General features: G+C 39.3%; 1 protein-coding gene across 1 annotated transcript in view; it reads right to left on the bottom strand.

The window, feature by feature from the left end:
• Positions 1-7,516: 7,516 nt before the first annotated feature.
• MOCOS (molybdenum cofactor sulfurase) overlaps positions 7,517-13,782 on the bottom strand; it is a 223,861-nt gene continuing 217,595 nt past the window's right edge. The window contains exon 15 of the mRNA XM_042798201.1: positions 7,517-8,722. Within this exon, the coding sequence (XP_042654135.1) occupies positions 8,576-8,722 (147 nt within the window). The 3' untranslated portion in view covers positions 7,517-8,575. The remainder of the gene's footprint in view (positions 8,723-13,782) is intronic.

Below are 13,782 nucleotides of genomic sequence, written 5' to 3'. Positions count from 1 at the left end.
ACTCATTTATAATGAAAAAGTAATCACAACGAAGTCCACATCACTGTAGTCTGATGACACTGGTGTTCATACAGATTTATTTTTAGGCAGAAATGAGAAATAACTGAAAGTTGGAGGGGAGAGCTCAGTTTTAAGGCAGCATTTCCCAATTCCCACGTCCATTCATGAGTTTGTAGCTGCATTTCTAACTGTATTCCTGGACTCATGGCTCTTACTGCCCTAAGGGCACCAGGGAATCACAGTCTCTTGTTCTGCTGACAGCCTCTTAAGAGGTTTCATCTCCTCTGCCACTCACGATCACACATCGTCTTTCTGACAGCTGCAGTTATTACTTCCACAGAAAATCCAGGTTAAGAAAGGCTGAGTGTATATCAAAATAATGCTAGCATCAAGAGGTCAAAAATCATGTTGTCTCTGAATCAGTAAGTCTTGCTACAGCTGGAAAGTTTTTTAGCTTTTCATTGCAAGATTAAGGTCAGAAGTTTCCTCTTCCTGAGAAAAAGTGTGTCCCCTTGTGAGGCCTCCCCCTCCCAATTCTGCATCCAGATACGATGTTAAGGACCATGATTTTAAGATTTACTTTTTTGTGTAACTACTTTGATTAGTAGCTTTATCCCCATGTCCATATCCAGCATAAGTCTTCTTCAAGAATAAGCTGATAACAACATGATTTCAGTGACTTCTATCCAAGACCTGGCAGTTAGTGGGCTGCAATAAAAAGAATTGATAGGATGAACTATACTATGGAACTTCACAATTCCAGAAATCGCTTTTATTTATGCATTCTAGAAGGTTGAGATAATTTTATTTCGGTTCATTATTCACTTTTATTTTCATATACTTTCTAAACTGAATTTTGAGTTTTTTTTTTTTTTTTCTTTTTTTTTTTTTTCCCCTCAAAAGAATGCTGTAGACAGCAAAAGTATTCCATTATTTTATAGAAAAAAAAGTCATTCCATTATTTCACTGTGTTCTGGCACTTGCCATCTGATACTACTTTGCCTCTCAATTTCTATCTGTTCCTTGTGGCATAAAGCTTATCACCAGAGACCTCAGAAAAATATCACATACTTAAGAAAATTTCCTAATACGGGCAGTTTCTGAGAGATATGTGTGCATATGTTAAGGGAATTGTCTTCCAGCAAGCATTCCTCTTCATACCTAATGTGATGCCTGACTGTATGCCTCCCCACTAACTGCTGAATCACTCTGGATTTTCTTCTCTTTGACAAACATCACAGTCATTTTTCCAAACGATAGATCATGTAATATCACTATATGGCTAACTCATAACCTTTCAACTCAGAATGCTGTGACTTTTTTAGGCTTTTTCAAAGCTAAATTCCTCTTACAAAAAGGGAATGATAATTTTTAAAAATATTTTGCCCATCAGTATTTTGGGGCTGATGGACAAAATTAGAAGACATACAGCGGGGGGTAGAATGACCCTCCCAATCCAAACATTTTTACTTGAATCAGAATATTTATTTAATGAAAGTGCAGATAAATATGCTAACTGCAATACCTGACAATGTCATTTAGATCATATATAGCTTCTTAAATACACGACTGCTGGCTTGTATTGGTTTTGCACTTAGAATAAAGGTCTCACAGGAATCTGCTTGTGTTTTTCATAATGTTTCATGCATGCTTCCGACACACACAGCTCTCGATCTTGCTTGACTAATCTAAGCAATTGTTTCAGGTTACCCACTCAATGAAACGTCAGATTCTCTCTTCCTCGACATATTCTTCACTTCACACGTAAAAAGCTCCCAATTACCATACCATGCCAGCAGGAAAGGCATGTGAGATTGAATGAATACCAAATAACTCCATGATGCCAGTACAAGGCAACATAAACTAGCATAAAAACTTGACAAAGCGCCTGCCTCAGATAAAACCATGTACAACTGGTTAAGAAAAAGTCCTCCGAGCTTAGCGAGCTAAATTGGCAATGTCTATTGGCTTTCAACTGTTCTAAAAGTCTCTGGCCATAATATACAAGTCATGCTACAGCACAGGCCAGCAGCAGCAGCTCTCAAAGTGTCCTTGCAACAAATGTTGTGGAGCTGGGTCACACAGTGTCTGGAGAGGACTAGGTCCCCCCGGTCCTGGGTCTGCACTCCGGCGAGCTGCTCTGAGTTCAGCCGCCGCATCTGTTGTAAGCTGCTCCTTAGCGTGTGACGGGAGAGAGAGGGTATAAAGCTGCATGACAAAACTTTATCCTGCACTTTTACATGGCTGAGGCCTCATTCTGTTTTCAGAGACAGCAGCTGTTCGGTTGTCAGGGGTACTGCTGTGGGTCTGATACAAAAGATGGGGTTCCACATCCCATGTTCCCTCAGAAAAACCGCGCATGCTTTTTTTCTGAATATTTTCCAAGATGAAAAATAAAATAGTTTAGACTATTCAGCCTTCTTGTGCTTGTATATATGTGTATGAGGAGATGCAAACTCTCCTAGATGAGTGTTTGCAAGCTGTGCCCAGTTCCTGTAGCTTACACCTTTTTTTTTTTTTTTTCTAATTGATTAGACATTACTGGGGAACACTGTAGCTTTTTACAAGTAGTGACACAGATAAAGCAACTTGGACAGGTGCTTTCTGCTTTCAAGTGCATTAAATCACTACATTGAGCTTTGGATAGCAAGTCAAATGCAGAAATCTTGCATCCTTGTTCTTTAAAACGGAATAAAGACAAACATTTGACATAAGAGAAATTCATTTCAGTATTGAAGCATTTTCTGGAATAAACATTTTGAATATGACTGTAAATACAAAGGTTCTGAGGATAAGCAACAGTCCAAAGCGTTAGACTAAAACAGTGAAATTACAAATATTTGGTACATGACTCACTGGGAATTACAGCCATGGATGATGGATACCTCAGAGGTTCTTCTCCATTTGTAAAAGTGAATAGATGGGTTCAGCAGCACAGGACCTTCTGTAGTCTTCTAGTTCTGTTTTGCTTCCAGAAATAGGAACTCACAAACTTTTCAACATCTTTATCTGGTTCATCTATTATAAACATCAGAAAAGAACAGAATTGACATTAGATCATGGCTGGCTGTTCAAACACAGCCTCATGGAAAATACAGCACTTTTAGAAACCAAAAGCTGATTTCACTTCTGGACAGAGGAACCATCTCTGCATTAACAATCCTGGCCAGAGTACTTTAATCCAGATGGGACACTTACCGCTGAGAAACAGCAAAATGCATGAGATGAGTTCAAAGATGGAATATACTGGTTATCTGGGAGAAGCTGATGTTTATGTCCAGATTTGCAGTGTGTTGGCAAGATTTGGTTGCAAGTCTGGAACAGATCAGCTCACAGAAGAAACCGGTAAGAACATAGAAATGCACCTTATTATAGGCTATGCATGAGCCAGGCAACGCAAGAGGCTTTTCATTTGAGCTCAGTGTCATTTCCAATTTGCCATGAAACTGCTGTACCAAATCAAATTCCCTGATTTCTCATATTTTGTCTTACTTGGTGGGTGTCTGAGAAATCCCTCAGTAATTTTCAGTGGCAAATGCTGCAACATGCCTTTTTTTTTTTTTTTTTTTGTCCCTGTTCCCCATCCTGCCTTTGCCACGGTCTGTTCCTCTGTAGCACATTTCTTGAATACCACCCTTCCATGATGACTTCACAATGTCAGCAGAAAAATGACTCACTTGTTCTGCAACACATATTTCTGGGACTACTACACAGGGGTTTCTGATGTACCTCTGCACATGGCAGTGATGCTCAAGGATGCCCCATCTCTGACCTCCCCAACATCCCTCCCTATCTGCAATCTTGAGTGAGACACATCACTCCCTATGTAGGGCACCTGCCTATATTCTTTTCCACTGGAAGGGACCCACAACCACCGTCACACTGAGTGAGCAGAAAAACAAGCTAGCTGACACAAAAGGGAGGGAAGAGAGGCCTCTTAAATGGCACGTTGCTCAAGAGGCACTTCTCTGTCGATGACTTACTCTGAGTTCTCTGAATCCAATTTATGGGCCTAGGGATAGCTATGTCCTTTCTTTCCTAAAAAAAAAAAAATTACAAACTGGGTGGTGAAGGCATGTGTATAATTACTTTCTTTTGAACTTTGACTGTAGAAGGTGCCATTTTTCTTTCCCTCCTCCTTTTTTTCCTTTTCACTCTGGCCTTGTGGATGGTGCACCTAGCAAGAAGTCAGAAACATGGGTTCGTTTACACTTCTGCTTTTGAGGACTCAAACCCGTGTTTCCCCTAATGGCCTATTCCAAAACACTCTCGGGGCATTTTCCTCTATTCTTGTTGAAGTTCCAGCTTGTACTTAAACGCTGGTGGCCGGAGGGAGGAGACAAGCCTCCGTAACCCACTGTCTGACATGCCCAGGAGAGAGGAGGAGCGCTCTGCCTTCTCCTCCCGCCTCCAGGGCCCGTGTCTATGTTTCGTTCAAGTAGCTGCCTCGTGACAGCTGTATAATCAGAGAGACAGGGACGTACCCACATCTTTCACCTCTATAGGAGTGACCTACCTGTTGGGTTACGGAGTCATGCTTTTCTTCCCCTCCCACCCTCAGTGAATCCAAAAGAGCATGAACGAGCAGCTCAGTCACGTGTGGATCCTGCCTCACTGTGCCCATGTCCCTGTCTCCCTGGCCCAGTGAATCACAGATCATTTCTGCATAAACCTCATGAGAAGGGAGAGACAGGCCCTCCCTGTGATTCCCACTCATGCCCAGTCCTGTTAAGTCCCCAGTCTTGCCTACTGACTGATGGGTTAGGCAACGAAGAAACATGGTGTTAGACCTCTCCAGGCCAAGGAGAGGAAGACAACCTTCTCATCTCCATTACCTTTGGTGAGAGCTCCAACCTCCGGATAACAGGGATGGCTCCAGCAGAACTGCCTCTGGCCACATCTTAAGGGAAACCGGTGATTATTAGTGCATTTTGTGCAGGGCTTGAGCTGAGTGTGCAACTGACTGGCACGCTGACTAGACAGACGGAGGCCATCAGCACAACAGCTGGAGGAACACCTCACCTGTGAATCCCAGCAGCGATGGGACATCCCTGCAGTCCTGAGCCACACACTCGCTCCGTGAGCCTGGCAATGCCTCCAAGCAGAACTTAGCACCTCCGGAGCTCGAAGGTCAAGAACGCAACCACCACCGGTAGACACATCAAGCACAATATATATTTTATTGGTTTCATTTCCAAGGAAGTTAAAAACCAGACTAAAGAAGAAGTGCGTGGCATAATCTTTACAATTTATGAACAACAATCACGATTTTTATGCAGTCTTTCCTTTTGATTTGTGTATAATATTGACAGAAGGGTGACCTAACATTTTGACTATATTTTGAAGGATGTCATTGCAAGTATATAAATCATCAACTGTATCTGAAATACCTTAGTCATATCAGAGAACACAGAGTTCAGAAGCTTATCCTAGAAATGCTGATTTCTCTTCTGTGATTTCAGCCTCCTGGCTATTATCAGAACTTATAATAATCACCGTTTTTGCCTTGAGATTTGAGATGGAGTTAAGTCCCACAGAAAATGGAGTGCGTCTGAATAATTCATTGTAAATAGGGACTTAGTTTTCAAATATATGGAGGACTTTCTGCATACAGCACTCCGGAAACACTGTATTAAGTACATTTCTTATCCATATAAGGTGAACATATACCTGCAATTAGTCCAAAGATTTAATTTTGCAGCAATGGGAGTACTTAGATGAAAGAGCCTGCATTCATATGAAATGGTCTTTTTTTCTATATACTCTGAAGATTGAGACGTGACCCCTTACAGAACATATAATCTTTCTATGTAATATATACTGTGTTTTGAAGTGTTTATGCCCTTTTCCTTCCTGCAGTACCTGCATTTGCATTATGCTAAGTTTCTTCTTTCTTTGATTTGTTTTCACATCATGGGAGGGATGTTCTTTCTACAAACTTACAGTGTATGTCATTTAGAGTGACTTTTCTCACTTCAAGATTTTCCACAGAGTATTGGCACTGAGAAGAATTTGTCTTCATTGATGGGAAGACTTATCAACACTGGCGGGAACACTTCACTTACTAGAAGGGAAATATTATCCTTTGTTGAGATGAAAAGATTCCTTATGTCTCTTCCATCAATCTGAAGCGTTGTGACATTTCCTATCACTGTAGCACAAGGATGTTCCTTCTGGGAAATGCACAGAGTATACTAATGAGTATGTTCATAAATCAGAGAAAATATTTTTTCCCCCTATAAAATGACAAAATTATCCTTTATCTAATATTACTAAGCCACAGCAGAGAGAAAGTGCAATTGCCTGTAAATAATAGGTCAAAATGACCAAGCATGACATTTTTAAAGTTCAAATCCTCTCATCCTTAGTTATCATACATTGCATTAAGGCTATTCACAAACAGTATTTGTCAAGCCACTGTGTACTAAAGTGACTTATTTTGTAGTAAATCCAATAACAAGTGAAATAGAGCTTGCTGAGGTTTGCTTTCAATTTCCTTTTCTAACTTCTGTGCCATTTTAAACAAATGACATACTGGTGAGGTGAAGAGGACAGAGCAAAGCACCAGAGATCACCTGAAGGTCAGCATGCAGCAGGTCTCTTCATATTAAATTTGCCAGAGCTGTGCTGGCTTTCTATCCAACAATACAGTGTTCTGCATAACAGAAAGGCAAAGAGTGAAACAGTTAAGAGACTGAGATATCAGGAAACTGCTTTTCAAAGTTCCAAAAAGCCTGCTCATTACAACATCACATAATTGACTATTAGACAAATAAAACCCCTGCTTTTCAAAGCAGACATCAAGGAGCAGTGCTTGAGCTCTGAAGTGGAAGGTACAACTCTCAAAACTGATCCTCAGTTTACATATATATGAAACACCTCTCTCTTTCCATGTATTTTATGGCAGGTTGTAAGAAACAGATAATGTCTCTTCTCATTTCCATTACAAAGCTCTGCTGAGAGACTAATAAGAGTCTGTTCCAGCTGAAGTGAGTAAAACCAGTTCTTCAAAAGAACAAAAAAAAAAAAAAGAAACCGGTTCAAAAAAAAAAAAAAAAGAGGAGAAAGAAGAAAGACCATCTTTGAATTCTGATTCTCACACTGGGCAATGCGCTTCCCTTTTCCCATTGTACGCTGCTCGGCGGTAGTCGCTCCACTTTTGGAATGACTGACCAATTCTTCCACAAAGCCACCTGCTCCCTCCAGGGATATACTCAAACAATTCAAGGATTGCTTCAGCCAGAAGCTTTCACACAGTTTGAGCCGAAATTGCCCCAAGGAAGACCTAAATCATGCTGGATGAGAATTCTGATGGTGCTTTTAATGGGTCAAAATTTCACTTCCCAAACAGCAATAGAGCAGCCAACGTAGAAGAATTTCCACTTTCAGAAGGACTTCCTGGAAGCATGAAATAGCCCCATGGCTGGCTGGAAACATGTTGGGGGTCATAAAACACTTGGACTCAACGTGTTCAGTCTTGCTTAACATTGATTTTCCATGTGTTTTTTTTTCTGTGTGGCTTGCTTTTTTTTTTTTTTTTTTCATTTTCACAATAATTGATATTTCAGATTAAGTCCTAAGTTTCAAACATTTGCTCTCAGAAATCAGAAAACATGAATCATGTTTAGGAGAGCAAAGAACTCAAAAGCCTTCTAAGAAGGACATGATCAAATGCACAGTCTAGGAAAAAAGAATATACTTTGACCTGTTTGGGATGGAGAAGCATTTAAACTTTCAAGAGTTCCCTTACGTGGCTGTTAGAGACCACTAAGGATAAACAAAGTTTGTATAGAAAACATGACTGTATATGTTGAAATATTTCTAATTAGGAAAAATGTGGCAACCTCCACAAATACGTAAGGAAACAAATGTATGGGAAGTCATCACATAAAATGAATCAGATGGAAAAGTAGAAAATGGGAACGAGAGAAAGAAATCAAGAACAGTCGGATGAAACTGCTTCACAGTGAATGCGTTTTGCAAATGGCATAGTGAATCTTCATTGATCTTTGCACCTTTCTGACATCTTCACGCACCGCTTCTGAAGAGGGAGATGCAGATTTCCCAATAACAGTTCCCTCTTCTCTGGTGCTTTCAGACTGTCTACACATCACCTTCAGTTTCATTTCTGAAAAGCTGAATGGACTGCTACTTTCATGCCGCTCTCCCACCCACACTGTTTCTATAATATGTCCTGCATCCTCTCTCCCAATTGTGGTTTTAACAAAGCAACATAAGGAAGTAGTGTATTGTGCTTACTTTCCTTTATTGAGATGTGGGTTTCTGACAACGATGCTGGGCTTGTTTTGGGAGTCATCCACCAGTAAAACTTGATCAAACCTGTTGCATCCTGAAGCAATTGAGCAAAATAGAGCTATGGCTGCTGTAACCTAACCACAAGCAAAAACATGCAGGTGAGCTGTAATTATCAGGGTTCTGCCATCTGATAACATTTACAGCAAACAGAAAATTTAAAGACTTAAACCAGAAGCAAATTAGTAGAAGCTTTTTCTATTTTTTTGAATAACCGACTTTTCCCTGGAGTTGTGTATAATTCTCATCTTCACCAGAGAATCTATCCTGAACATTTTTCTTCACTGGATGTTGGGGGCTGAATTTCTGTATTGTCCTTCAGCACTGGAAGTACTTGAGACCCAACTGATAAAATATCTGGAAAGGATGAGTGCAAGGGCTGGTTCATCAGGTATATGCCCAAGTTTGTCTGAAAAAAGCAAAATATTTATTGAGACACAACTCATGCTAAAGTAATCGGATCTACAGAGGATCTCACAACCCAGATATGTTCAGAAAAACAATATTGCTTTAAGAATAAGGAGGTATGTACTATCTCCATGTAATTAAGAACATTTTTAATTAATGAACTATAATAGATTGGTAAACAAAAGCTAACCCCATGCTGTTCAAGAAGAATTCCTTAAGTAAATGGATAAATAACATAGTATTTCATCACGAGTTCCATAGTATCATATATGTAATTTACACTTCCTCACAGTCTTGTCATTGAATGACTGTTCTGGCTTCTTGACAAATATGGTTAATGCATTATCACAAATAAAGGCTAGGCAGCGCAAGAGTGCATGTATATTCAAACAGTGAGGAGAAGTCTTGCATCTTCTACCATGAATTATTCGCCTTGTTAGCAGAACTCTTTTCTGTCTAGTCTTTGTGAATTTCCCTTCATTTGTTTTTATGAATATTTTAGAGTATTTTACAGAACATAATCAGAAAGTTTGTCTTATTAGGACTACCACTTGTTATCTGTCATTAACTGTGAAGCCATCATACATAAATATTCGAAATACTTAGACATGTGTCCTTGCGATACTGAACAATAAAGAAAAGAGGAACAGAATAACTACCTCACCCACTGACCATACAACCCTCACCAAAAACCTGATCTGAGCGTCTGCTCTCTAATGTGTGGTCTTGATCTTTAGCACATTGAACATTACAGCTGGAGCTGTGAACAGCTGGGTGTGATCTGGAAGTGTCACAGTAAGAGACTGGTGTGTCTCTGTGGTTTTGTTCTCCAACAGCGAAGAATTTAGAAATGTGCAAGAAACAGACCACGATAATATTTTCCAAATGATTAAATAGTAGTTAAAGAAATCTGCAAAATAAGAAATAAAGGGATGCAGAAGACCATGTTAAATTAATAATTGATTTGTAGACTTCAGAATGTCTTTGTTCTTCAAACTGAGGACCTTGGAAACCCCATACTAATTTTCTTGTCTTTTTTTTACAGGTTTCAATAAAAAGTATTTTGTTTTGGTAGGCTACAACCAAAGTATACCAGCCGCTCTAAAGTGTAAAATAAATAAATAAGAAAATTAAATTAATTAAAACCAAAACTCTATTCTCCTTCTCCATTTCCTGATTACATTTAGTCTCATTGTTCAGATCGATGATCCTGAAATTGAGGGAATTACATTTACAGCAGGTTTAGAAAAATACACTAGCTAAAAGGAATTGCAGTACATTTAAAAAATAGTGTTAGCTGAATTTAAGGGACCATGTTTGACAGGCTAAATATGAAGGCAGCATGTTTTCTCCTGTTCTTGCACTGTACAATTAAATAAAGATACAGTAATGAGGTAACATGAAACAGCTTTAAACAGCTTTTAGTCTTTGAAGAATTAGCGAGGGGTAAGGCTGAGACCTACTCCCGAGTACGAGAGATAGTGTAAAGCAGAGATCTATCCAAACACGGGCTCAGACTCTGAATTTGAGTCTTTCTGTTTCATTTGTAATCCTAAACATTAAAAAGAAAACTGGCTCCCGAGCTGAGTCTTTTCGGCTACTTCTGCTATTCCTTCATCTCACTGGCATTTCACATACCTGGGGCATGAGCTGGACCTGATCGGGCCGATCCTATTAATGACGTTTTTTGGATACCCGTGACCGTAAGGGTGTCAACACTGACGGACACAGGGTAGGTCCTTGTGGTCAGTGTTCTAGTATTTAATGCTGAAAAACCACTTCAGTCCAATAAGATCCCAATTCTCCAGCACAGTGAGTGACTGTGCTGGATCAACAATGATGTTTAAATTAAGTTAGTAACCGTTTCATTTAAAATATTGAAGTACATAGTATTGTTTTTCTGTTTTTGCTTTCCTCTTATTTGTTGACAAGCTGTGGATTCTCTATTGGCATAAATGATGTGTTTTTCAGCCTTGTGACTAATAACCTGAATTTACTTCCTGTACTCTACTGCAAAAATGACAGTTGCCATAATTTTGTTGTTTTAAAAAATCAGGCCATCACAAAACAAATGTTGTAAAATGAATATTAGTCAATGAGACACCACATTTCACACAGGAAGAAATTTTATAACTCTTCTATGTAAATGAACTTATTTGATACATGAGAAGTTTTTATTTATATTTACTGTATTGACATCTTGATTTACCTTAAAATGAGACTAAAAAAACCTGGACAGATTGTTCACTGTGAAGGATTTAATTTACCAATTTTTCTATTGCTGTGAATCATTTAGCAAGATTTTTTTTTCTTAAAGCACTTCAAAACATTCAGAATTATTTATGAAAAGGCATGTGTGAATACATCTTATCTTCAGGAGTCATTATATACTATTTTTAATACTGGTCTTTAGTATTGCCCTACTCTGATTGGGCATCTAAAGTCTCATAGTATTTTTTTTTGGTGCTGAGACTCGGTGATGCCTAAGAAGTTTTCCAGGTGAAGATATACTGATGGTATATGTATTTTAGTACTAATACACCTGCTTGGAATTCCTCACCTCTTTCTTTTTTGAATGTTCTTAAGACCAAAATTTAGTTTGTTATTACCAGAAGTGGATTCAATGTCTTTTAAGTAAATTTCCTTGTTTTTTCACTAATTACAAATATTGACTCACCGAATACTGATAATAGCGCGCGCACACACACACACACACACCCCCCAAATGCTGTGCATCCTGTTATTTCAGCTCTGCTTCAAGAGGAAGATAAAATGTAGAAATTGGCCCTTCTCGCATTTCACTGTTGAAAAATGAGGCCTTCAGATGCAGGGATTACAGCCTGCAGAGTTATTACAATGAACCACATAATCTCCCTCTGCTGTTGCTACCTTTTCCTGACATCAAGGGCATTTTATTCTGCATATAACCTCCGCAGAACACAACAAGAACTGGGCAGGGACTGCTGGACTATGACTTCTGTGGCTTTATCCACTCAGTCTTCTGATGGCAGTAGGGGCTCTTCCCATTATTCTTAAACTTCACAGGGACAAAAAATGTAAAGCTTCTTGATTAGTAAAAAGCACAACACTTCACTGCTGGGAGAAATAGATAAAACATTCTTGCCAACAGTGAATCATATGATAGTCATCATGCTCACTTAAAGGAGGAGCTATAAAATGCTGTCATTCTTGCATGTTGTTTCAAGTATATTTACTGGATCAACAGAAATATGCACTGCTTAGATAGTCACTGACAGAGAAATATCCTGGGTGCAGTATCTCCTTTTGTAAGATAGAAACCTGAGGTGCTACATCTGACACAGGCTGAGATGAGACGCCTTCAAGCTACAGCTCCTAAAAAATCTGATAATTCAGACTAGCACTTGGTAGGGAATATGCCCTGCTAGAGAATGTAACAAGCATATAAGTGATACTGGATGATAAAAATTAGCTTTGGGTGGATGAGCTCTGCATTTGCTCCTGGATGTAGCTCTCAGCTGCCTTTGCCTAATAGATAAATATACCTGTTCATGTCTGCTCATTTTATTCATACAATAACATAACCTCCCTCTCATGCAAAGGCTTGGAAGATGCAAGTATTAATGCCATATTTTTTTTTTTTAACATAAGGATGTTTTACTATCTCTGGATTCACCCAAACTTATTAGTAACATCTTACAAAATAGGAGAGTGGAAATACTCACTTTCAACATACTGATTTTTCATATTGGGAAAAAAAAAAGATACTTTTAACTTGGTGTTAAAAACTCCTTCTTGTTCTGTTGAAAATATCTGGACAGCAGAGTGTTTTCCTAATAACTGATTTTCCTTTGCTCTACCTTAAATAAATGCATTTTCCAGTTCAGCCATCAACGAGAAAAGAGGACCATATTATTTCAGAGGTCTATTAATTACATCAATCACTGTTTGCAAATATTCCAGATCTTTGCTGAAAAGCATTGCATAGTGTAAAGCCCTGCGTTACTATGAAAACCATGATAATGATGCATCAGATAAGAGGAGCGATTTGCTACCCTTGCTAATGTCTCAGTAAGCAAACCAAAGGCACAGCTAATTCTGCAGGGAAAGAAGCTCTCCCAAGGCACAGTGAGATACGTAAAGGAGGATCAACAGCCCACAGGAAAAGGCCTTTTAGCGTATGGGGGCATGTGCAGACATCATGGATTTCCCTTGATGTACCGCTATCCATCCGTTTATGCTGGGGCAGACTGCTAATGCAATTCCCTTTGCTCCCTTGACAGCAAGTCCCAGCTTATAGCACGGCTGCAAAGCTACCCACGGGGCTATTGTTAGCATTCAACTGCATCTGCAAAACACAGAAGACGGGCAACAATTCAGCGGTCTCTCCTTCCTGCCTATGTGTGTTTTGCATCAGGTGGTGACGCATGTGAAACAGCGTGTGGCTATTTTTGTGCTATTTGCTTAATGTAGTTATCTAGTCCTTCCTAGCCTCCTGCAGTAGCAGAGAGAGCTCTGTCACAGAAGGAGAGCTCGTTTTTCCTTTACAGTCAAAAATTACAGAAGGAATCCTTAATGAGCGTTTCTTCAGAAGTGATGGCTGCGGAGCTCAAGTTCGCTTTGTAGAAGTGTTCGTGTTTTATTTCAAACAATGCGATAAAAGGTTTCATAAAAAGTAGCTGGTGAGGCTTCAGCACCCTGCTTTCCTTTATCAGGAAGCATGCAAATTGCCTGTGTGGCTAATTACAGCTGCTGGTTCTGACTTTCAGCAGCTATGCAAAGCCTCAATCCTTCAACTTGGAGCACCCGGTTCTCAGTGTCTCAGAGGGATGGAGAAAAATAAGATTTCAGAAATAAATATCGAACCAATTCTCACAAGCCTTACTTTATTTAGCTCATTACTGGAGTTCATTGGCAGTGCTGTCATTTGGCCTACCAGTTTGATAAAGTTAGATACATTTTTCCAGGCTGGTGTTCTTGGAAAAACAAACCAAAATGGTAAATATTGACATCTGGCTCTCTCGTTAAGCATTCAGGATTTGCTGCCCATTCATATGTGCAATATCTTCAATGTTTTGGAAA

This window comes from Tyto alba, unplaced genomic scaffold, assembly GCF_018691265.1.
Source record: "Tyto alba isolate M040663 unplaced genomic scaffold, T.alba_DEE_v4.0 Super-Scaffold_27, whole genome shotgun sequence".
Taxonomy (NCBI): domain Eukaryota; kingdom Metazoa; phylum Chordata; class Aves; order Strigiformes; family Tytonidae; genus Tyto; species Tyto alba.
The sequence above is the reverse complement of the archived record's forward strand: the minus strand, read 5'-3'. Positions and strand labels throughout refer to the sequence as shown.